The 22,777-nt window shown below is 40.6% G+C and overlaps 1 protein-coding gene across 5 annotated transcripts in view; it reads left to right on the top strand.

The window, feature by feature from the left end:
• Positions 1 to 2,106: 2,106 nt before the first annotated feature.
• Positions 2,107 to 22,777, top strand: part of LRCH2 (leucine rich repeats and calponin homology domain containing 2) — a 101,768-nt gene continuing 81,097 nt past the window's right edge. For all 5 annotated transcript variants that reach the window (XM_045470791.1, XM_045470790.1, XM_045470789.1 and 2 more), the window contains exon 1: positions 2,107 to 2,524. In XM_045470791.1, the coding sequence (XP_045326747.1) occupies positions 2,173 to 2,524 (352 nt within the window). In that variant the 5' untranslated portion in view covers positions 2,107 to 2,172. The remainder of the gene's footprint in view (positions 2,525 to 22,777) is intronic.

Here is a 22,777-nt window from a genome sequence, read left to right as displayed (position 1 = left end):
ATCACAAACAGCCAAGGAAGTTTTAAGTCATAGCCAATCAGATAATTTCCCTTCTCTGCTTCCACATTTTTTCTACTTGTCTTTCCCCTGGCTCCTGTTGGCCGAGCTACTTCTGATTTGGTACTCTGCCTAATTTAAGTCAATGAGTGCTCAGATCAACTCTAAACATTTTCAAGTATGCCTCAGTTTACCTTTTAACACTCCTTATGGCCTTGATATTTGTGTGAAAGAGCTCTGGAATGTGTTATTTTGTCCGATTGTCTTGTATATCTAGCCAACTTTGCAGGCTTCCTGCTTTTTGTACTTAGACTCTCTTTTAATTCTTTGAAAGATAGTTCTTTTTTAAGAATTAATTTTTATTTATTTTTGAGAGAGAGAATGAGCGAGCACGAGTGGGGGAGGGGCAGAGAGCGAGGGAGACACAGAATCCAAAGTAGGCTCCAGGCTCTGAGCTGTCAGCATAGAGCCTGATGCAGATCTTGAGCCCATGAACCATGAGATCATGACTTGAGCCGAAGTCAGATGCTTAAGTGACTGAACCACCCAGGCGCCCCAAAAGATTATTTTACTTCTAAATTTGGTTGTACATGGCCATTTTCACTTGATGGGTATCCTGATCCTGAAGACCTATTTTTCCTGGAGTCCAATACATTGTTTTAAATAATGTCAAAATTCTTATTGGCTAATTATTAAAAGAGTTCCTTTCCTAATCTTTTCTCTGACTAATGACTTTAGTTTCTCCTCCTACCCTTCTTGATTCTGGAAGTTCTCAATTAATACTTGATTTGAATTGTGATATAAAGATGAGATATAAGGTACAGCATGCCTTTCGGACACCAGTGGGTTTAAATAATTTGATTTCACTTGCTAATTCATCATAGGGTCTGATTCTCAGTTCTCTTCCTTCTGTGGGTCATGCATATGGCAAATGTAATTTCTGACAACATAATTTTAATTAGCCTGTATGGCCACAAAGCAATTTAGACAAGTTGTTAATTTCTCCTGCATTTTTCCCCAAAGTAGAGCCAATGGCAGATAAACTTTTGTGGAGATAGCTCTAAGAAAATGAGATTGTTAGCAGATTGCTCAAATTGAAATGCATGTAAAAGAGATGCATTGGATATTCAAATTAATGATAACCAAATATGTCCAAACATTCTGATAGGTTTTTTTTTTTTTTTTTTTTTTTTTTTTTGGTAACTTTACTGACTCTTCATGAAAAAGACTTGAATACTCTGAGCGCAGGTAGAGAGGTAACAGTGGCCTGAATGGTTGGGTTCAGGTTCTAAGAATGACCTCCAAAAATCCAAGATTGATTAGCTTGTTATCTTCAGTGTTAAACCTACAGAATTCCACCTAAAACCAAAACCTTCATTCCAAAAATAAACTTTAAGGTTGTTTAACGATCAAAGAGTTTTCCATCAGCCATACTGACATGATGAGAAGAAACCTGAGATATTTTGGAGATCTTGGCACAACTTCAAAGAGTGATAGAACAGCATGCAGAGAACTTTTCCAAGTTTTGGAAGGCAGCAGTTTGGCTGGGACCCACACATACTTGAAAACATTTAAAAAGTCGTTTCCTATTTTGGAAGTCTAAATTATATGGCAAAATTCATATATGCTTAAAACTCAATTCTGCACCAGTTTTCCTCCCCAAATGCCCCTCCGCCGTTTCTCTCCGTGTCAACACTGGTAAACAATTCCTGAGGCATGTGCGGTAAGCGTTTCAATAAGGTGGCTGATAGCCCTTCTGAATGCTGTTTCAATATATTCTGAAACGAATCCCTTTCACCCCTATCTGACATATTTGCCTTTGTTTTGCAGAGGGAGAAAGGTGAAGCAATTTCCAGATTTGGAGACCCACTGCTAACTGACCTGTGTTTAAGCTGGTGTCGCTTCGCAAGATTTTGGTACCCAAAGCAGCGGAACCGAGATTTAGCATCCTTCCTCTGAGCACACATTTCTTAAAGCAAGCGTTCTGCACGTTTGAACACCGTCTCTTCTCTACCCAACACCTCCTCCCAGCCCGCCCCCTGGTTCCTTCCCACCCTCAACCTCGCCCCCCCCCCAGCCGCCACCCCCCCCAGCCTGCGCATGCGTCCTAAGAATCCCCTACACTCGCGGCACAAGCTGAGAGTATTGTCGGGGGCTATTCTCTCTCCCAGGAACATGGCGGCGAGTCAGGGAGGTGGTGTTAACAGTGGGGGCGGCGGTTGTGGTGGAGGTGGAAGTAGCGGTGGCGGTGGCGCAGCCGGAGGGGGAGGTGGCGGAGCCGGAGGGGGAGGCGGCGGCGGCGGCGGCGGGACCCTGGTGGTGCCCATCCCGGTACCGACTCTCTTCGGTCAGCCGTTCCCCAACGGGCCGCAGTGGAACCCGGGGAGCCTGCAGCCTCAACACACGGTGAGGAGCCTGGACCGGGCCCTGGAGGAGGCGGGCAACTCCGGCATCCTGAGCCTCAGCGGTAGGAAACTCCGAGACTTCCCCGGCAGCGGCTACGACCTGACGGACACCACCCAAGCAGGTGACAGGACGGGGTGGGGGGCGGGGAGGGGAAGCTGGGCTCGGATGGAGGAGGTGGGGGGAGTAGGTGGCTGCGTGGCTGCGTTGTTGGACTCTGCTGGTCTGGGCGGGTTCGCGGGGGCGGCGAGACTGACAAAGTCGGAGCAGCCTGTTCTCCTGAATGTGAGGGGGAGAGGAGGGAATGGTGGCGGGTGTGTGTGTGTGTGTGTGTGTGTGTGTGTGTGTGTGTGCGCGCGCGCGCGCGCGTGCGTGTGTGCTGATTGAAGGATGTATGGAAACCGGGCGGGATGTGAGGGGTGAAAGAACATTATTGTTAAAGCGACTTTGTCCAGTAAGGAGTAGGGAGGGAGGTATTGACACCTTCCTTAATGCACTTCTTCCAACTCTCCTGGATGTTCCCATATTTCCCCGGACGGGTTAAAAAAAAAAAAAAAAAAAAAAACAATACATAAAATCACAATTGCTACATATTCTTTAAAGGCATACGTGCCTGTAAGAATGGCATATTCCTTTTCGTAGTACAGCGACAGCAGCATTGCCACGGTTTTCTTGTGTTCTTATTTTGTATGTGTGTGTGTGTGAATCATCCGAGAATATTCTTGCCTTCTTGTCACGTATGCCTGTAAAGACTGAGATTTTTCATTTTCCTGGTGTTGAGAAGGTAGTGGTGGTTAAATTAGTATTTGCTGCAGTGGCAAATGAAATCATCAATCACTAACGTGTCTGGTTACTAGGGGAAAGGATCCTTCTTTTGAGTTATGTTAAGAGTCCTAATTTTTATAGCAGCAATAGCCAAAACATTGAAGGGCATTTTTGAGAGACAGAATGAACTCTGTTCTTCAGGGAGTTGTGGGCTAATGGCTTATCATTTTGGTTGAGAAATTGGCTATTGTAATGTTCTTCGTACCCTCTCTGGTACTCTTTGTTGTGGATGGCATTTTTTGTTATGAACATACTCTCTTTCCCCTCTGTCTTATAAATCAGCGCTGATTATTTTAAATGTGTTTTGGTTTGATGAAGGGTTTTTTGCTTTTCATAATCTTTACATTTGTTAGCTATTTTTATTTGCTTTGCTGAAAGAGATCATGGATAAAATGATTTGAATAGATGTAGTAATTTTGAAACAGTACAGCAAGTAAATTCGCCCATAATGAGAAGTAATAAAAGGCCTCTTATTTTCGGAGTAACACTATTTCAGTGTGTTCAGTTTCTGGATATTAAATTTAGATACGTGTTTGGAGGAGGGTGCAGAGAGGAGGAAACCCTAAAATTGAAGCCTTCCGCCCAGTGTTCTCTTAGGAATTACCCTAAGAACTATGAATGCGTAATCGATCGCTGATTCTGTATTTTGGAAAGCATGTTTGAGTATTTACTCCTTCACTCTGAACACATTTCATAAACAATATGTTCACATATTCATGAATATATTGGCAAAATATTATAGTACTTGGTATGTTCTTCAAAGGCTTCGAGAAAAATGGTTTCAGACTGCATCATTATGAGGCTACAGTGTTTTGCTTATTGTGCTTTATAACCTGTAAAGGATCTATCTGTACGACAAAGTTGGAGCATCCTGGCTTGGCGTTCAGGGCTTTCACTGTCTGCTCCAGTTTATTGTTTCAACCTTATTACCCCAAACACTCCTACATAGAACCCTCTGTTCCGACCAAGTCAACTCCCTGTTCCTCAAATGTATTTAATGAATTTTCTGCCTCATGTTTGTTGAAGGTCACCCACATGCTTGGGATTTCTTCCTTTACTCCACCTATTTAGTTTTGTTCAAGCCCCAGCTTTTCCAAGAAGCTGTCTGTGACTCCCTGAGTCCATAGCAGTCTCCCTGTTTTTGAGTCTTTATGGTACTTACTATCTTTACCACATAGTTGTTAGTGCTGGCCTTAGTTTCTTTTTATGTTTGTGTCATGTGGTGCCTGAGAAGATGGGGAGCTACTTAAAGGCAGGGGATAGGTCATTTCCTTGTTTCGTCTTCTCTTTATATATTGCTTATATTGTACTTGATAATATTTTTCATACGCATCAGTATCATCTTGTGTGCTTATAATCTTTAGCTTTTAAGTCTTCAGTTGGTTTTCTCGAGGCGAGCTTTTAACACAAAGCAGAACCGTATTTGTCGTTGGCAAGCATTCATTTGTCATAAACTTTATTGGTGTCTACTGTAAGACAGAGGGTTTGAAATAATTCCACCTCATTGTACTTTTTTTTTTTTTTCAGTCGAATGCGTGTTCCTTGTGGGAACCCTTCCAGATTTAAATGAGAAATTTGTGAGTGACTCATTTCCATTCATTTTTGACAAAATTCAGTCATGAACTATTTAGGGGCAATATTTTTGTATGTTAGGGGACTAGTATTCATTATGTATAAATGAAGGTGGGTACACTGAAACTGAAGAAGAATAGAGCACGTTTGAGATGATACATACACACATACACACGCTCATACATACACATATGCATACATAAAGTATCCTCCGTTTGATGAAAACAGTTCTGTTTGTTGGTATTGTTACACTTAAAATGACTCTCAGTGGGATAATGTTTCAGAACCAAACTCATTAGTTAGGCAAGCATATCATGGTTTATTGGATTGGGAGGAGACTGGAGGAAGGGAAAATAGGTAGGAAGGTATTCTGTTAATCTAGGTGTGAGGTGGTGAGAATCTGGGGGTAAAACTAAGTTGGATAAGAAGGGAAAAGTGATAAATTTCAAAGGAAGCAGGGAAGGCTTTTTGTATCATTTTGCTGTTTCTCACATATACATCCACAAGACAAGATAGACCTGTGGTTCTTCACCTGGGCTGCACGTTAAAATCGCAAGGGAGTGTTTTTTAAAAACCCTGGGCCCCACCCCAGACCAATTAAATCAGAATCTCAGGGGCCAAGAGGCTCGTTTTTTGTTTTGCTTTTAAAGTCTTCCCAGATGATCCTAAAGTGTAGTCAGGGCCGAGAAAGTCTAAAATAGCTCATTTTTAAGGTACTCAAGAAATACTGTTTAAGTGAATGAGAACATGGATAAGAATGTAGTGACTAAACCGAAGTCACTTGTCAAGAGGGTCAAAATCAAAACTAGGAGCTATGTATTCAAGATCTAGTTCAGTATTCTTTTCATTTTATTTTATTAGTTTTTAAATACCTAGGAATAAACTTTTCTTAATGTTTATTTATTTACTTGGGGGGCAGAGAGTGCGAGGGAATGAGTGGGGGAGGGGCAGAGAGAGAGAGAGAGAGAGAGAGAGAGAGAATCTCAAACAGGCTCCATCCCTGCTGTCAGCGCCGAGCTGCCTCCGGGCTTGATCTCACCTTGAGATCAGGACCAGAGCCGAAATCCTGAGCCGAAATCAAGAGTCTGATGCTTATATATGATTGAGCCACCCAGGCGCCCCTCAGTATTATTTTTATTAGACTTGGTGAAGCAGAGACACATTTTTTTCCCATTATATCATGCCTCTAATGAGTAGAAACTTACAAGAAGCTATAGTTTCTTCAGTTTATATTTGCACTGGTTTATATTTAATACTGTTCAATAACTTTGCATTAAGAAAATAGTGCCCCCAAAACACGTAGCAGCAAAATCTTGTTTTCTCTATTAATAGTCTTGCTGTGAGGGAAGATGGATAGTTGGTAGCTATTGACCAAGTTTGTTTTTGATGTTTCATTACCTTTTTTGCATTTCTGGTGTGTGTTCTTCACCTGGCCCTGCCTGCCTGCTCTCCTTGTTTCTTTTCCTCCCTTTAGCTCACTCCCCTTCTGCTCTGATGTAGCCCAAAGCTAACTAATTATGCAGCCTTTTCAGGAGATGAATATTTAAAAGGGACAGTTTGCTAATTTACTTGAATCTTCAATTGGTGGTTTGTGCACCTGACCTTTTTGAATATGTCTGCCTTTGAGATTCTTCTCGGTTAAAGTCCTCGTCTATATAAAGACATAAAAACAGGGATGAGAAAGCTGGTAATCCATTTCAAGAAAGTAGCTGACTCTTGTTGTAATGTCTTGTCTTCCACGGTCTGTAGGTAGACTTGGCGAGGCAAAGGGAAATTACCTAGAACTTTTTCGTCTCTGTGGATACTGTGATCATTTGTTGACCTTAAGAGAGCTTGAAAATTATTTAATAGCCACCCAAACAAATCTTGAAGCTTTTCATCTTTGACTTTGTCACCAATGCTACAAATAAGTCTCAGCCTACTTGCAGCTGCTCCCTCTGCTTCTTCCTACCCCTTTATGTCCATAAACAATAGGTCTGTGAAACAGAGTTAGGAATTCTTACACGCATCAGATCGTGCTGTGTCCTGGTTAATCACATGTTTTCCTGTAAACCTGGAGTCAACTGTACTATTTCCTACATGTGCTGGTTCACCCCTTCAACTGCGGGGCATATGGTGCATTGTATCAGGTTGTACAATGGAGCCAGATAAACTTTGCAGCATCTGATTGTAGATGAAGGTCCTCTCAGTGCATCCAGTGGAATGGACCTGTGATTGTGATTTTGTGGACTGATTCAGGTATCTACTTTGCTTTATGTAATAAGCGTCTTCCTGGAAAATTGGACGTGAAGCACATTTTTGACAGTTAACTCATCGTTTACTTGCTCTAGATTGAATTTGAGTTGCTGGACCTTGCAGCGATTTATTTTATTCAGTGATGAATTCTTCTACAGCATAAATAGGTGCCCCTAATTGCTTTCTTTTGTAAGTTCACATTTTAAAATAAAATGTCATCTTAAATTGGAGGGTATGTTCATCATTAAAATATTACCATTTATATAGTTCTTTATAAATTTCTAAGCGCTTTCATGTACATTATACTATTGTATCCTAATAATAACCCTGTGAGCTTGGCAGAGTATACATAGTAATTACTCCTTGTTGTTGTGAGAGGTTAAGTGATTTGCCCAAAGCGAAATGGCCAGCGTATGACAAAGTGTGGGTCAGAGCCTAGGTTTTCCGCCGGTAGCACTCACCATTCCAGTGTTATTTCCATTGTGACACATTCTGCCTTTATAATAAAACTCTCGTTCAACTAAACACTATACTAATAGAGTATTTATTCTGGAGAATGCTTACCTAACTTCATAGGTTATATAATTTTCGCTCGTGGCGCAGTGTGTTTTGTTCTGTGTCGCGTGATAGTTGCATAGCTTGTCGCCACGCTTCTCTTTCTGACGGTTTTAGAAGAGATTCATTAAGAAAGCCTTTATTGAACTCCAACTTTGGAAACATGACTAGCCAGTACAAAAGAAAAAGACACGGTTCTTGTCCTTGAAGGGTTTGTAACATAGTAGTTGAATGTGTACAGGAATATGTGTGACAATTATAAAAGGATAGGTGTGCCTGGCTGGCTTAGCTGGAGCTCCGTGTTAGGTGTAGAGATTACTAAAAAATAAATAAATAAATAAATAAATAAATAAATAAATAAATAAACAAACCTAAAAAAGAAACTTACTAAAATATTCATAAAAAGGAAAAGAATTATATGAGAATATTCGAAATTGTATGCTTTTATAAAATCTACAAATAAGTGATGTGAAACTGTGTCCTAAGGCTTCCTTTTAGTGGGGGTGAAGTTAGTTTGAGAAAGCTTCCTTTAAAGTTAGATGTATGCTGAATCTTGAGATCAACAATCAGCATTGGATCAAGTTATGGTTAGGTAGGAGGGGCAGTTGCAGAATTTCAGGGGAAAAACTGTTATGAACACAGAGTTGAGAATAGACACTGAGTGTTAAGGGCAGATGTTAACCGAAGGTTTACTCTGTATTTTCGCAAACATACTAAGAGGCTGAGAGGAGGAAACTGGTGGAGAGTTCGGTGTTAAAATGCAAGAGGAGGAGGAGAGAGGACCTTTATTTGAGGGCGAGGGAAGCAAGAACAGGGTGGGGAGCTGTTAGCCATGGATGGGAGAAGTAGCCTGACTAAGGTGCAAGTGAAGTTAGATGTCTGGGGACGCTAATGTCTTAACTTTTAATCGTAAAGAACTGAGGCAGTGTCATCAGGGAAAAGGTTGATGAGCGTAGGAAAAGGTATTCAGTAGAGCATAGTACTTTAAGGAATCAATTTGGAGAAGAAGCCACAGTTTAGAATTAGGACTGTGTGGTAAGCAGCTAAATTAGTAGCTTTTGGAAAATATGAGCTTATCATATTTTATGAAAAAATATATATACTCTATGGCAGGTAAAAGAACAGAAGTGGTTGATCGGGATATTTTGGAATTGGATTTATAGGGACACTTTGCTTAAAGTTTAAAATTTAATACTTGGATTTAGATTATCTGTAATACAAACCCTGAAGCATTTATTTGTCATTAAAGCATAAAGTGGGACAAGATCCAGAAGCGTACGGACAAAATAAAAGATGATGCTAGGAATACTTTTCACAAATAAAATATATTTCACCAATGGAAATAATTGAAGACTTGCAGCTTATCGATTCCCTGGTACGTAGTATTTGTTTAATTTCCAAGGCACTGTGAAACTGTGCAGAAGGGCATATCATTCTCCTAGACCATCCCAACAGCTCACTCTAAGGGATGCTTAAACTGCGTGATACCCACCCTTTATTCTACAAAGTTTTTATTTTTTTAATTTTAATTTTAATTTTTTTGATGTTTTATTTATTTTTGAGAGAGACAGAGACAGAACGCGAGTGAGTTGGGGCAGAGAGAGAGGGAGGCACAGAATCCGAAGCAGGCCGCAGGCTCTGAGCCGTCAGCACAGAGCCCGACGCGGGGCTCAAACTCACGAGCTGTGAGATCACGACCTGAGCCGAAGTCGGACGCTCAACCGACCGAGCCACCCAGGCGCCCCCAAAGTTTTTCATCATGACCTAGAGGGGAAATCTTTTAGTTCTCTCTGTTTTGTTACACTCTGGTATATTTGGTTACTTCTTGAATCATTTTAATACTCTGGAAAGTTTCAGAAAGTTTTGTCTGCTTCCCTTTATAGAAAGGAACACCTTACATTCCAGGGAACCATTTAATATAATAAAAGCTGTACCAGTCAGTTTTATTTTATTTTTTAAAAATGTTTATTTATTTATTTTGAGAGAGAAATAGAGGGAGTATGAGCAGGGGAGGGGCAGAGAAGGAGACAGAGAGAGAGAGAGACAGAGACAGAGAGAGAGAGAGTGTATCCCAGGCAGGCTCTGTGCTGTCAGTGCAGAGCTGGACACAGGGCTCGAACTCACGAACTGTGAGATCATGACCTGAGCTGAAATCAAGAGCCGGACGCTTTAACTGATTGAGCCACTCAGATGCCCCTGTACAAGACAGTTTTTTTTTTTTTTAATTTTTTTTTTTTCAACGTTTATTTATTTTTGGGACAGAGAGAGACAGAGCATGAACAGGGGAGGGGCAGAGAGAGAGGGAGACACAGAATCGGAAACAGGCTCCAGGCTCTGAGCCATCAGCCCAGAGCCCGACGCGGGGCTCGAACTCACGGACCGCGAGATCGTGACCTGGCTGAAGTCGGACGCTTAACCGACTGCGCCACCCAGGCGCCCCATAAGACAGTTTTATAATTGTAATTTAAGTTTATGTTTAGTCTCACTTAAAAACTAGTGCACTCAAGTCTTCTAAAGGTCAAGTTTTAAATTTTAATCTTTACATTTCTCCTGTTTCAAATAAATTGTAAGTTGATAGCATTCCACTTACAGAGTATCAGTGTCCTGTAATGGGTAAACAATGGCTGTTTTCTAATGTATTTTTTGATACGAAAAATTTTAAAAGTTGTTTTTTTCCAAGTAAGGACGTAAATCTAATTTTATGTACTCTTGTATGATTTTTGACAGAGATTTTTGTCACTTTACCTTTAAATTGATCACTTCAGTCTTTTTCAGTAGAATTTTATGCATAACATTAGGGATTCAAGATGACAAAAGACAGAAATAATTAACTGCAGCATAAACTTTTATTTGAACTCTACGGAGACTAACCAGTTCTAGAACATTTGGGAATTTGGATTGCATTCAAAAATCACTTCATTAGATGGTTACGCCCCAAAAAGGCTCTAGAATGCACAGCCTAGAATTCTTCCTTTCTCTCTTTTTTTTAATCTTTATTTTTGAGAGACAGAGAGAGACAGAGCATGAGTGGGGGAGGGGCAGAGGGAGAGGGAGACACAGAATCTGAATCTCTCCAGGCACAGAGCCCGATGTGGGGCTCGAACTCATGAAACGTGAGATCATGACCTGAGCCGAAGTCGGACACTTAACCGACTGAGCCACCCAGGCACCCCTAGAATTCTTCCTCTCTTAAAAAAGTAATTACAATATGTAAATCCTTAATACTTTGAGCTATTTGGTTGGGGATGTCTGTGTCAGTGGGAAATCAGTTGCTTTTAGGGGTACCTGCCTGGCTCACTCACAAGAGCATGTGACTTTTCATTTTGGGGTCAGAGTTCGATCCCCATGTTTGGTGTAGTTAAATAAATAAAATAAATAAATAAAAACTTAAAAAGAAATCAATTACTTTTAAAGATATTTATAAATTAAAAATAGTAAATTGGACATAGATAACTTTTTTTTTTTTTTTTCAACGTTTATTTATTTTTGGGACAGAGAGAGAGACAGAGCATGAACGGGGGAGGGGCAGAGAGAGAGGGAGACACAGAATCGGAAACAGGCTCCAGGCTCTGAGCCATCAGCCCAGAGCCCGACGCGGGGCTCGAACTCCCGGACCGCGAGATCGTGACCTGGCTGAAGTCGGACGCTTAACCGACTGCGCCACCCAGGCGCCCCGATAACTTTTTTTTTATTTATTTTGAGAGAGAGAGAGAGCTCAAGCCGGGGTGAGGCAGAGAGAGAGGGAGAGAGAGAATCTCAAGCAGGCTCTGTGCTGTCAGCGTAGAGCCTGATGCAGGACTTGAACTCACAAACTGTGAGATGACCTGAGCTGAAATCAAGAGCCAGATGCTCAATCAACTGAGCTACCCAGGCACCCTATGAATATAGATAACTTAACCTGCCTTAATATGTAAGAATGGATTTGTCATGGGGTACCTGGGTGGCTCAGTCAGTTAAGTGCAGACTTTGGCTCAGCTCATGATCTTATGATTTGTGAGTTCGCGCCCCGCGTCGGGCTCTGTGCTGACAGCTTGGAGCCTGGAGCCTGCTTCCGATTCTGTGTCTCCCTCTCTGTCTTCCCATCCCCTGCTTGCACTCTGTATCTCTCTCTCTCAAAAATAAATGAACTTAAAAAAAAATAACATTTGTTTATTTTTTTATTTAAAAAAATTTTTTTAAGTTTATTTTTTGAGAAAGAGAGCACACAAGTGAGGGAGGGGGCAGAGAGAGGGAGAGAGGGAATTCAAAGCAGGCTGTCAGCACAGAGCCCAATGCGGGGCTCGAACCCAAACTGAGACATCAAGACCTGAGCCAAAACCAAGAGTTGGACACCCAACCAACTGAGCCACCCAGGTGCCCCAAAGGAACATTTGTTTAAGAAAAAAAAGAATGGGGTTTTTATATCTATTTTACCTATAAGGACAAGATTGTAAAGTTGCTGGCTTAAAGGAATTTATGATTTCATAGTGCTATGAAATAAATACTTATTTGTACTCATGTATCTATTGTATAGGCTAGATCAATTGTTCTCAACCAGGGAAGATTTGCCCTGGAGTATATTTAGTAATATCTGGAGATGTTTTGATTGCCACAACTTGGGAATGCTACTGACATCTAGTGGGTAGAGGCCTGGAATCCCCTAAGGATCCTGTAGTGTATAGAGAGGACTGCCACAGTGCAGGTTCAAAGAGGGAGAGGTGACATCTGATTGCATTGGTAGAACATCAGAGAGGGCTTTATAGAGGATATTGGAGGTAGGGGAAAGGATCAGATTCTATAGTTACTCATGAAGAGGGAAACTACATAAATATTGACATCTTAGAGTCTCTTCAAACTCAAAATATATTTAAAAAATCAGCTCCTGGGGTGCCTGTGTGGCTCAGTTGGTTAGGCCTCTGACTCTTGATTTCGGCTCAGGTCAGGATCTCATGGTTCGTGAGATCAAGCCCTGTTATTGGCACAGATCCCGCTTGGGATTCTCCCTCTCCCTCTTTTTCTGCCTCTACCTCCCTCGTGTGCACGTTCTCTCTCCAAATAAATAAATAAACTTAAAAAAATAAGTTAAAAAACCAGCTCTTGCTATTGACCTTAGGCCTCCTGGTCACCCAGACCATAAACTTGGGAATGATTTTCGACTCTTCCCTTTCCCTTCTATATCTAGTTAGGAACTAAGGCCTGTTGGGCATAGCCCTTTGAATAGCTTTCAGATCTCTTTCCTTCCTGTCTATTTTCGCTGCTATTGTTGTAATTCAGGTCCTCCTCCCCTCACCTTTAACTGGACTTATCAGCAGTTTTCCTGAATGATCTCTCTCTGCCTCCTATATGCTTCAAATCCAGAGCCACAGCACTCTTTCTAATATGCAGATCTGATTGTCACTCGTAGCTGCTAACACACCTTGGAGCCAGTAAGCTTATTCCTTGCTTATTCCTTGTCTTGAATATTTAAAAAAACGTTTAAAAAAGCTAACGCATACGCTATGCTCTATATGACTGGTAATTTTTGTATTACTTAATATTTATCTTTCATTGTGTGACTATACTCTATTCACTTTCTCTCTGATGGCCATTTGGGTTGTTGCCACGTTTTTGCTCTTGTGAACAGTGCTGCTGTATTATTATGTCTCCTTTGGTGCACGTGCAAGAATTTCTCTTGCGTATACACTTGGTAGTGGAATTTCGGGGTTATGTGGCATGCCAGCGTTCGACTTGAGAGACTGCCAGATTGGTGTAAAATTTACATTTCTTTTGGGGCTCCTGGGTTGCTCAGTTGGTTGAGCATCCAGACTCATGATTCAGCTCAGGTCATGATGCCAGGGTCCTGGGATCGAGCACTGTGTCGGTCTCCACGCTGAACGAGGAACCTGCTTAGCATTCCCTATTCTCTCCCTCGCTCCCTCTGCCCCTCTCCCCTGTGCATGCGTTCTCTCTCTCTCTCTCTCTCTGAAATGAAAAAAAAATTACATTTCCTTCATCATGTATGAGAGAGCCTACGAATCCAGATCTCCAGCACATAGTATTGTCACATCTACACATTTTGGCCAAATGAGTTTAAAATGGTGTTTCAGTGAAGTGTTTCTTGGTATACATTTTTCTGATCACGAGTGATGTTAACATACCTTCAAATGTCTTTTTGGCCATAGGTGTTTCCTGTACTGTGAAATAACTTTTTGTGTATTTTGCCCAATTTCTATTGGCTGTTTGTCCTTTTCTTATAGAATTCTATGAGTTAAAGTATTCCTTACACTACTCATTTGTCAACTTTGCATATTGTGAATATTTTCTCCTAGTTTATCACTTGTCTTTTTGCTATTTTTTTAAATTGTTTTTTTAAAATTTTTAAAAAACATTTGCTTATTTATTTATTTTGAGAGACAGAGAGAAACAGAACACAAGCCGGAGAGGGGCAGAGAGAGAGGGAGACACAGAATCCGAAGCAGGCTCCAGGCTCTGAGTTGTCAGCACAGAGCCCGATGCGGGGCTTCAACTCACGGACCGCGAGATCATGACCTGAGCTGAAGTCCGACGCTTAACCAACTGAGCCACCCAGGCGCCCCTCTTTTTGCTTTTTAAGAAGTCTTTTCATGATCAAATGTTCAAAATTTTAATACAGTCAACTTTGTCAGTGCTTTATAGTTATTGCTTTTTGCGTCTTGTTTTAAGAATGTGTGAAATATATTCATCTACCTTTTTTACTAAGAGTTTTAAAGGGTTGTTTTGGATAAACGTTTAAGTTCCTAATCAATATGGAATTGATTTTTATATAATAGAATGAGGTCCAGTTTCATATTTTAAGACACAGATCTTTTTTTCCAGATCTATCTCTGCTTACTCCTTTTCTTTTTAACTTTTTCTTGAGTTATAAGTCACATAACAAAAATTCACCCATTTAAAGTATATAGATAGTATAGGGGCACCTGGATGGCTCAGTTGGTTGAGGGTTTCTTTTTTGTTTGTTTGTTTTTTAGTTTATTTATTCTTAGAGAGAGAGAGAGAGAGAGAGAGAGAGAGAGCACAGCAGGGGCAAGAAGAGAGAGGGAGACACAATCTGAAGCAGGCTCCAGGCTCTGAGCTGTGGGGCTCAAACCCAGGAACCGTGAGATAATGACCTGAGCCGAAGTCTGACGCTTAACCAACTGAGCCACCCAGGCACCCTGAGCGTCCGACTCTTGATTTCAGCTCAGGTCATGATCCCAGGGTCATGGGGTTGAGCCCCGCATTGGGCTCTATGCTGAGCAAGGAGCCTGCTTAAGATTCTCTCTCTCCCTCTCCCTCCACCCCTCCACCACCCCTGCATGCACGTGTGTGTGCCTGCAAGCTCTCTCAAATTAAAAAAATATAATAATAAATTAAAGTGTATAGTTTATTGATTATTAGTTCTGCACCCATCACTACAGTGTAATTTTTGAATATTTCCATTGTGTTCCCCCAAAACCCCATAACTATAAGCAGTCCCTCCCCATTACTCTCTCATTCCCCTCATCCAGACTTAGTTAACCGCTAATCTCTTTTCTGTCTCTATAGAATTAGCCCATTCTGGACATTTCATATAGATTGATTCATAAAGTATCTGGCCTTTTGTGACAGATTTATTTACCATAATGTTTTCAAAGTTCGTTTATGTTGTAGCATGTATCAGTACTTCATTCCTTTTTAAATCTGAATAATATTCCATTGTACATTTTATTTATCCATTCATCAGTTGATAGACAATTGGATTGTTTCCACTCTGGCTGTTTATTATAAATAATACTGCTGTGAACACTGATGTACACGTTTTTGTGTAGATGTCTGTTGTCACTTTCTTGTGTATATAGGTAGGAGTGGAATTCCTGAATCCCTTGGTAATTCTATGTTTAACAATCTGAGGAAATGTTAAATTGTTTCCAAAGTGCTAGCACCACCATTTTACATCGTGAGGATTCTAATTTCTCCACCTCCTGGACAACACTTGTTATTACCTGTATTTTTGTTGACAGCCATCTTAGGGTGTGAAGTATAATCTCCTCATGGTTTTGATTTGCATTTCCCTAATAACTAATGATGTTAAGCATCTTCTCATGTGTATATCTTCCTAATGGAAATATCTATTCAGACTTTTTGCCCGTTTTCTAATTGGGCTGTCTTATCTTTACTGAGTTATAAGAGTTTTTATTTTTTTAATTCCGTACATAAATCCCTTAACAGATATATGGTTTGCAAATATTTTTTTCCTATTCTGTGGGATCTCTACTTTGAAACACAAAATTTTGAAATTTTGAGAAAGCACATTTTATCTATTTTTAGTTATGTTACTTGTGCTTTTGGTGACATACCTGAGAAACCATTGCCTAACCCAGGGTTATGAAGATTTACCCTTATGTTTTTGTTTGAATTTCATAGCTTTAGCTTTTACATTTAGGTGTATTGTCCATTTTTAGTTTTTTGTGTATGGTGTGAGATCAGGGTCCACCTTTATCCTTTTGCATGTGGATATTTGGTTGTCCTAGCACCATTTCTCGATAATAAATTTCTTTCCTCATCCACTTGTCACCTTTGTTGAAAATCAGTTGATTGTAAATGTAAATGTTTATTTCTGGACTCTCAATTCTACTCCATTGATCTTTATTTCTGAGATATATATATATATATATATATATATATATATATATATATATATTTCTGTCCTTATCCCAGTACCACGCTCTCTTGATTTCTGTAGCTGTGTAGTGAGCTGTGTCTGAAGTTTTATAACCAGGAGGTGTGAGTCTTCCAGCATTGTTCTTTTCCAAGATTGCTTTGGCCGTTCTGAGACCCTTGCCTTCTTGTATAAATTTTAGGATCAGCCCGTCCATTTCTTTAGAAAATGCAAGTTGGGATTTTGATAGGAATTGTGTTGAATTTCTAGATCACTTTGGGGGAGTTTTACTGTCTTAATATTAAGATTGTCCAACCTGTGAATATTCATGTCTGTAAAAATTAAAAAAAAATTTTTTTCCTAAAACGTTCATTTATTTTTGAGAGAAAGACACACGGCATGAGTAGGGGAGGGGCCGAGAGAGAGGGAGACACAGAATCCCAAGTGAGCTCCAGGCTCTGAGCTGTCAGTACAGCTTGAACTCACAAACCACAAGATCATGACCTGAGCTGAATTCGGACCCTTAACCGACTGAGCCACCCGGGTGTCTCAAATGTTCACGTCTTTTGACTTATTTATAGTTTTCATTTCTTTCAACATTTTATAATTTTCCTAAGTTTTTATTTTTTTTTTGATTTTACTGTAAATAGAATTTTTCTTTTTTCTTTTTTATTTACTTATTTAGTTTTTTCAACGTTTATTTATTTTTGGGACAGAGAGAGACAGAGCATGAATGGGGGAGGTGCAGAGAGAGAGGGAGACACAGAATCGGAAACAGGCTCCAGGCTCCGAGCCATCAGCCCAGAGCCCGACGCGGGGCTCGAACTCACGGACCGCGAGATCGTGACCTGGCTGAAGTCGGACGCTTAACCGACTGCGCCACCCAGGCGCCCCAGAATTTTTCTTTTTTAAAGTTTACTTGTCATTGAATATTAGATTAGTTTCAATTCTACAGTGTACTGATTTGACATTAATAAACATTACAAAATGAATACCATGATGTGTAGTTATCATCTATCACCCTACAAAGTTATTACAGTACTATTGACTATATTCCCTATGCCACACTTTACATTCCCATGACTTATTTATTTCATAGTGGAAATTTGTTCCTCTTAATCCCCATCACCTATTCTGCCCATCCCTCCTCCCACCACCAGTTTGTTCTCTGTGTTTATGTTTGTTTTATTTGTTTTGTTTTTTAGATTCCAAATATAAGTGAAATCACAAGGTATTTATCTTTTTCTGCTGACTTATTTCACTTACCATAATACCATCTGGTTTCATCCAAATTGTTTCATATGGCAAGATTTTTTTTTTATGGCTGGGTAAATATGGAAATTTTTTCTTAATTTTGTTGTGGGGATACTCATTGCTAGTGCATAGAAATATAATTGGTTTTTATATACTGACCTTTTATCTTGCAACCTTGCTGAACTAGTGTCTTCATTCTAATAGTTTTTTAATGGTTCAGTAGGTTTTTCTGTATACAAGATCATGTCATCTGCAAATAGAAATGTTTTACTTCTTTTTTTTTTTTAATCTGGATGCTTTTTACTTGTTTCTGACTTAATTGTCCTGGCTAGAACTTCTGGTAGTACAATGTTGAGTAGAAATGGTGAGAGTGGAAATTCTTGCCTTGTTCCTGAATTTAAGAGGAATGCAGTCAGTCTTTCACCATTGAATATGGTGTTAGCTCTGTTTTTTTCATAGATGCCCTTTATTAAGTTGAAGAAAGTGCCTTTTATACCGAAGTTTTTGAAAAATTTTTTAAATCACAGTAGGGTGTTGGATTTTTCAGATGCTTTTTCTGTGTCTGTTGAGATGATCCTGTGGGGTTTGTCTTTTACTGCATTAATATGGTATACTTACTTTGATTGTTTTTTTGTCTATTATATCCCCCTTGCATTCCTGGCTTACTGCTCTTCAAGTTAGTCTTTTTTTTTTTTTTTTTAATATTTATTTATTTTTGAAAGAGAGAGAGACAGAGTGTGAATGGGGAAGGGGCAGAGAGAGAGAGACACAGAACCGGAAGCTGGCTCAGATCTGTCAGCACAGAGCCCAACATGGGGCTTGAACTCACAAACCGTGAGGTCATGACCTGAGGTGAAGTCAGTCGCTTAACCGACCGAGCCACCCAGGCGCCCCTCAAGTTAGTCTTATACTGCCCCCAGACTCCACAGTGCAGTCTCCCAAACTACATGCTGTTCCTTGACGGTATCATGCACTTCTTTTTTTTTTTTTTCTTTTTAAGTTTATTTTGAGAAAGACAGAGCACGAGCGGGGGAGGGGAAGAGAAAGAAGGAGAGAGAGAATCCCAAGCAGGCTCCACTCTGCCAGCACATTAGCCCGGTGTGGGGCTCAAACTCACGAAACTGAGATCGTGACCTGAGCTGAAACCAAGAGCTGGACACTTAACTGACTGAGCCACCCTGGTGCCCCATATCATGAGCTTCTAGGTTTCCATGTTTTTACCACCTATTGTTAAATGTCCTTCTCCTTCTTTTCTACCTTGGGAATTCCTATTGATCTTTTGTATCCCAGATCAGGTCTTTATTTGTTTCCTGTCCTCTCATCTTCCACATATAGTGATTACTCTATACTTCTGTTATAACAGGTGTGATCCTTTATTGCAATTAATGTATTTCCTTTGTTGTAGCATTCACCATCAATTTAATAACTTTTCTGGAAAGAAAACTTCCACAATAAGCACACACGTGGATTTCAGAAATGTTAACATTAGAAGAAAACGGGCATTATAAAATCAAAGAAATATGGTATTTGTTTACATTTCCTTTTACTGATTTTGGAGTTATTTGAATGTAGTTACTTTGCTGCCACTCCAGCACTAAAGTAGAGTGTGTGGTGCATAGTAGGTGTTTAACACATTTGTTCAATTAAGCCTACTTCTTACCCTGAATGCCTTTTCAGTTCTCCCATAATTTGTCTATTTCTTTTTCCTCTGTTTCCCACTACTCATCTGTGTACCCTGTTCTCCAGTCAGATTGGACTTCTCATTGTCTCCCTGATGTTGTTTTAATTATTTTGTTATTGAGGTACCTGGGTAGCTCAGTTGGTTAAGTGTCCGACTTCGGCTCGGGTCATGATCTCGCAGTTTGTGAGTTCAAGCCCCGTGTCAGGCTCTGTGCTGACAGCTCAGAGCCTGGAGCCTGCTTCAGATTCTGTGTCTCCCTCTCTCTCTGCCCCTCCTCCAGTCACGCTGTCTCTCTTTCAAAAATAAACATTAAAAAAAAAAAATGATTGCTTTGTTATTTAAAAAAATGAAAAACTATTAGAAGAAAAGAAATACGTTTATTTTTTATTTTAGTTTTTGAAAGTAGGCTCCATGCCCAGTGTTGGGCTTGAACTCACGACCCTAAGATCATGAGTTGTGTGCTCTACCGGCTGAGCCAACCAGTCACTACAAAAATAAGTTTATTATTGCTTCATACGCAGAAATATGATTATTTAATTTTTAACTATTGCACATTAGCTATAGTTTTTTTTCAAGTTTATTTCTTTATGTTTTTAATAACCTCTAGACCTAGTGTGGGGCTTGAACTCATGATCCTGAGATCAAGAGTCATGCTCTTCCTAAAAAAAAAAAAAGTGTATTTATTTTATCTATAGTTTTTGTATATTGTTATATTGTAGCATGGGATATGTTTTTATTTTATAATAATTGACAGCTTTTATTTATTTATTTATTTGTTTGTTTGTTTGTTTGTTTATAGACTGTATGACCAACATAGGGCTTGAACCCACGATCCCGAGATCAAGAGTTGCATGTTCTACCAAATGAGCCAGCCAGGTGCTCCACAGAATAGTTGACTACTTTTAAATATTTAGGTTAACTAATAAAATTGATTTTTGAAAACTGTGGTAGACTCTAAGTCTAAAGTTCTCTTTTGGTCAGCAAAAGAGCGGGATGCAGGATTAAAGTGAGAGATGGCTAATGTCTGGAAAAAGACAAGAGCCCCAAATAAGGGTCCTTGCCCTGTATTTATTCAGATCAGAAGGCTTACAAACGTGATGGGCGTGCACAAAGAGACAAAGGAACAGTGAACATTAACTTGGGGACATGAGGGAAAAGGGGGGTTTTGAAGATATACGGTGTTTGGGGTTTGGGTCAGTTACAAAACAAAATCCTGGCGCCGGGCAGATGGGCAGATGGTTGTTGAGGGCAGACAGGAGGCGCTGTGCTTGTTTATCTTAGCTAGCCTAGGGGATGAGACAGATAGGGGGAATAACCTCAGGGTTAACAAGGCACCTTTTCTTTTGTTAACCATCTCCACTGTGGGCTGCTTCGCCTGCAGCACAGCAATCCATAGTCCAGTTTATCAGTTTCCCTAACTTGGCCCTTCCCTCCTGTGAAAGCAGCTTTTCTGCTATAGTACTAAATTGGGGGGCATTTCGGCCCCGCACGCCTGATCTGGTTTACGTCATATACCTTTGTATTGGGAACCTTTGCGCCCGTTCCTATTTTGGATTTTTGCCCCTCTCTCTCTATTCTGGGAACTCTGCATCCCCTCTCTATTTTGGGGTGCCTTTACACCTCCCTGTTCTTAGTGTGCCAATCTGGTTTACCCAAACTCGGGTGTGAGCATCCTATGGCTTTGTATTTCTTTGTGCCTTGTTAACCCATTGGTGTAAGTCCGGGGGATTCCTAAGCCCAGCCCCCACAGAAAATATTGAATTATAAAATGTTTTGAGGATTATTATGTTGGTTTAACAAATTCTGTTTTGAAAATTACATTGGTAGATGAAGTCCTGTAAAAATTGGGAGATAAATGCACATTTTATGATTAGATTTAGCAGTTTTCTTGGTAGTATAGCTCTAAATTGTTTAAAACTATATTTTTTGCATGTCTTCGTCCAGTACTCTGTTCTTACATGATTCGTCTGTCGTCCTCCATTTGCCTTAGGCAAAGCTAAGGTCTACACTTCCGAGTTGCAAAGTTTATCATCCTCAGTAGGATCAGAGCTTAAAGGCCCTCATAAACAACTCTTTACATGTTCAGTGCTTCTCTTGTAAAAAGCCTCATCACCTCATCGTTGAATTTTTCTCAACATTTATCTGTGTAATGTTGCCATAAAAGTCTTCCCATTATAGTCTATTGTACAGTCTTCTTCCAAATTGTTCTTCCTGAGTCTTACTTATGCCAGTGTTCATTGAAGAAAAATTTTTATAACATTTTTTATGACGGCCTAATAGTCTATTGTATGAATGTACCGTATTTTATTTAACCATCTTCTACTGTTAGAATTTTAAGTGACTATTTAATGTGAGTAGACAGCCAGGTGCAATTGTATTTTTGGCTTTAAATTGCTTGCCCCGAGAGGAATTTAAATGCTTTGAGGGCAGATACAAAAATTCCCTATAGTGTTTGGTTCGGCGTTGTGCTTCTCTGCAATGGTTGTCAGATTTCTGGATTTAAAATTGTGGGGAGGAGCACGTCATGGTATATTCTTTTATGTACGGACTTCTTGTTCTTTTTTACTAAAAACTAGTGGAATGGCTCTGCCACGGTACCTTGGTGATCTTGCACGTTTCCTCATAGTCCACATACGCCGGGCTCGACCACGGTCTGACCCATATCTTGGGGGAAGACTCCTCCCCGGTACAGGGCACATACACAGATGACGTGAGGTCATTTCTTATCCACCTCCCTATCTTGTGGGAGTTTATTATCTTCTTCTCTCATTTTGGGACGTTGGACATCCAGGTATAGCTGTGAGCATAAAAGTGCAGAGCTGCAATCCAGTCTAGAATTGACGTCTCCAGAACGGGCGGCCCACTGTGCTTGTGGTCTGTCACTTGGTCGCTCCCTCCAGTTTGGTTGTGTCCTGTAGGACTTGAGACGTGGGGGACTGATAGCATTCCTATGATGCTTTCTCTGTTAGCAATAAAGTGCCTCTGAATTCACTTGGTCTTACTGGTAGCTGCCAGTGTGCTGCTCTGTAGGCGTTGCTTGACCACTTACCACGAACGGATGGAGTCTTCTTTGGCCTGGTTTGTGGAATTTGTCATAACTTTGTAATTAATGTGCTGTAACTTGCTTTTAGTTTCTGCATCCAGGGGCGCCTGGGTGGCTCAGTCGGTTGAGCGTCCGACTTCGGCTCAGGTCATGATCTCACAGTCCGTGAGTTCGAGCCCCGCGTCGGGCTCTGGGCTGACAGCTCAGAGCCTGGAGCCTGCTTCCGATTCTGCGTCTCCCTCTCTCTCTCTGACCCTCCCCCGTTCATGCTCTGTCTCTCTCTGTCTCAAAAATAAATAAAAAAAAACAAACATTAAAAAAAAATTTCAGGGGCGCCTGGGTGGCGCAGTCGGTTAAGCGTCCGACTTCAGCCAGGTCACGATCTCGCGATACGTGAGTTCGAGCCCCGCGTCGGGCTCTGGGCTGATGGCTCAGAGCCTGGAGCCTGTTTCCGATTCTGTGTCTCCCTCTCTCTCTGCCCCTCCCCCGTTCATGCTCTGTCTCTCTCTGTCCCCCAAAAAAATAAATAAACGTTGAAAAAAAAAAATTTTCAGCATCCGATATTTTAGTGCTTTGTTGTGAAACAGCTCAAGTAAGC

This window comes from Leopardus geoffroyi, chromosome X, assembly GCF_018350155.1.
Source record: "Leopardus geoffroyi isolate Oge1 chromosome X, O.geoffroyi_Oge1_pat1.0, whole genome shotgun sequence".
Taxonomy (NCBI): Eukaryota; Metazoa; Chordata; class Mammalia; order Carnivora; family Felidae; genus Leopardus; species Leopardus geoffroyi.
Note: the sequence above shows the minus strand (reverse complement) of the source record. Positions and strands in the feature narration are given on the sequence as shown.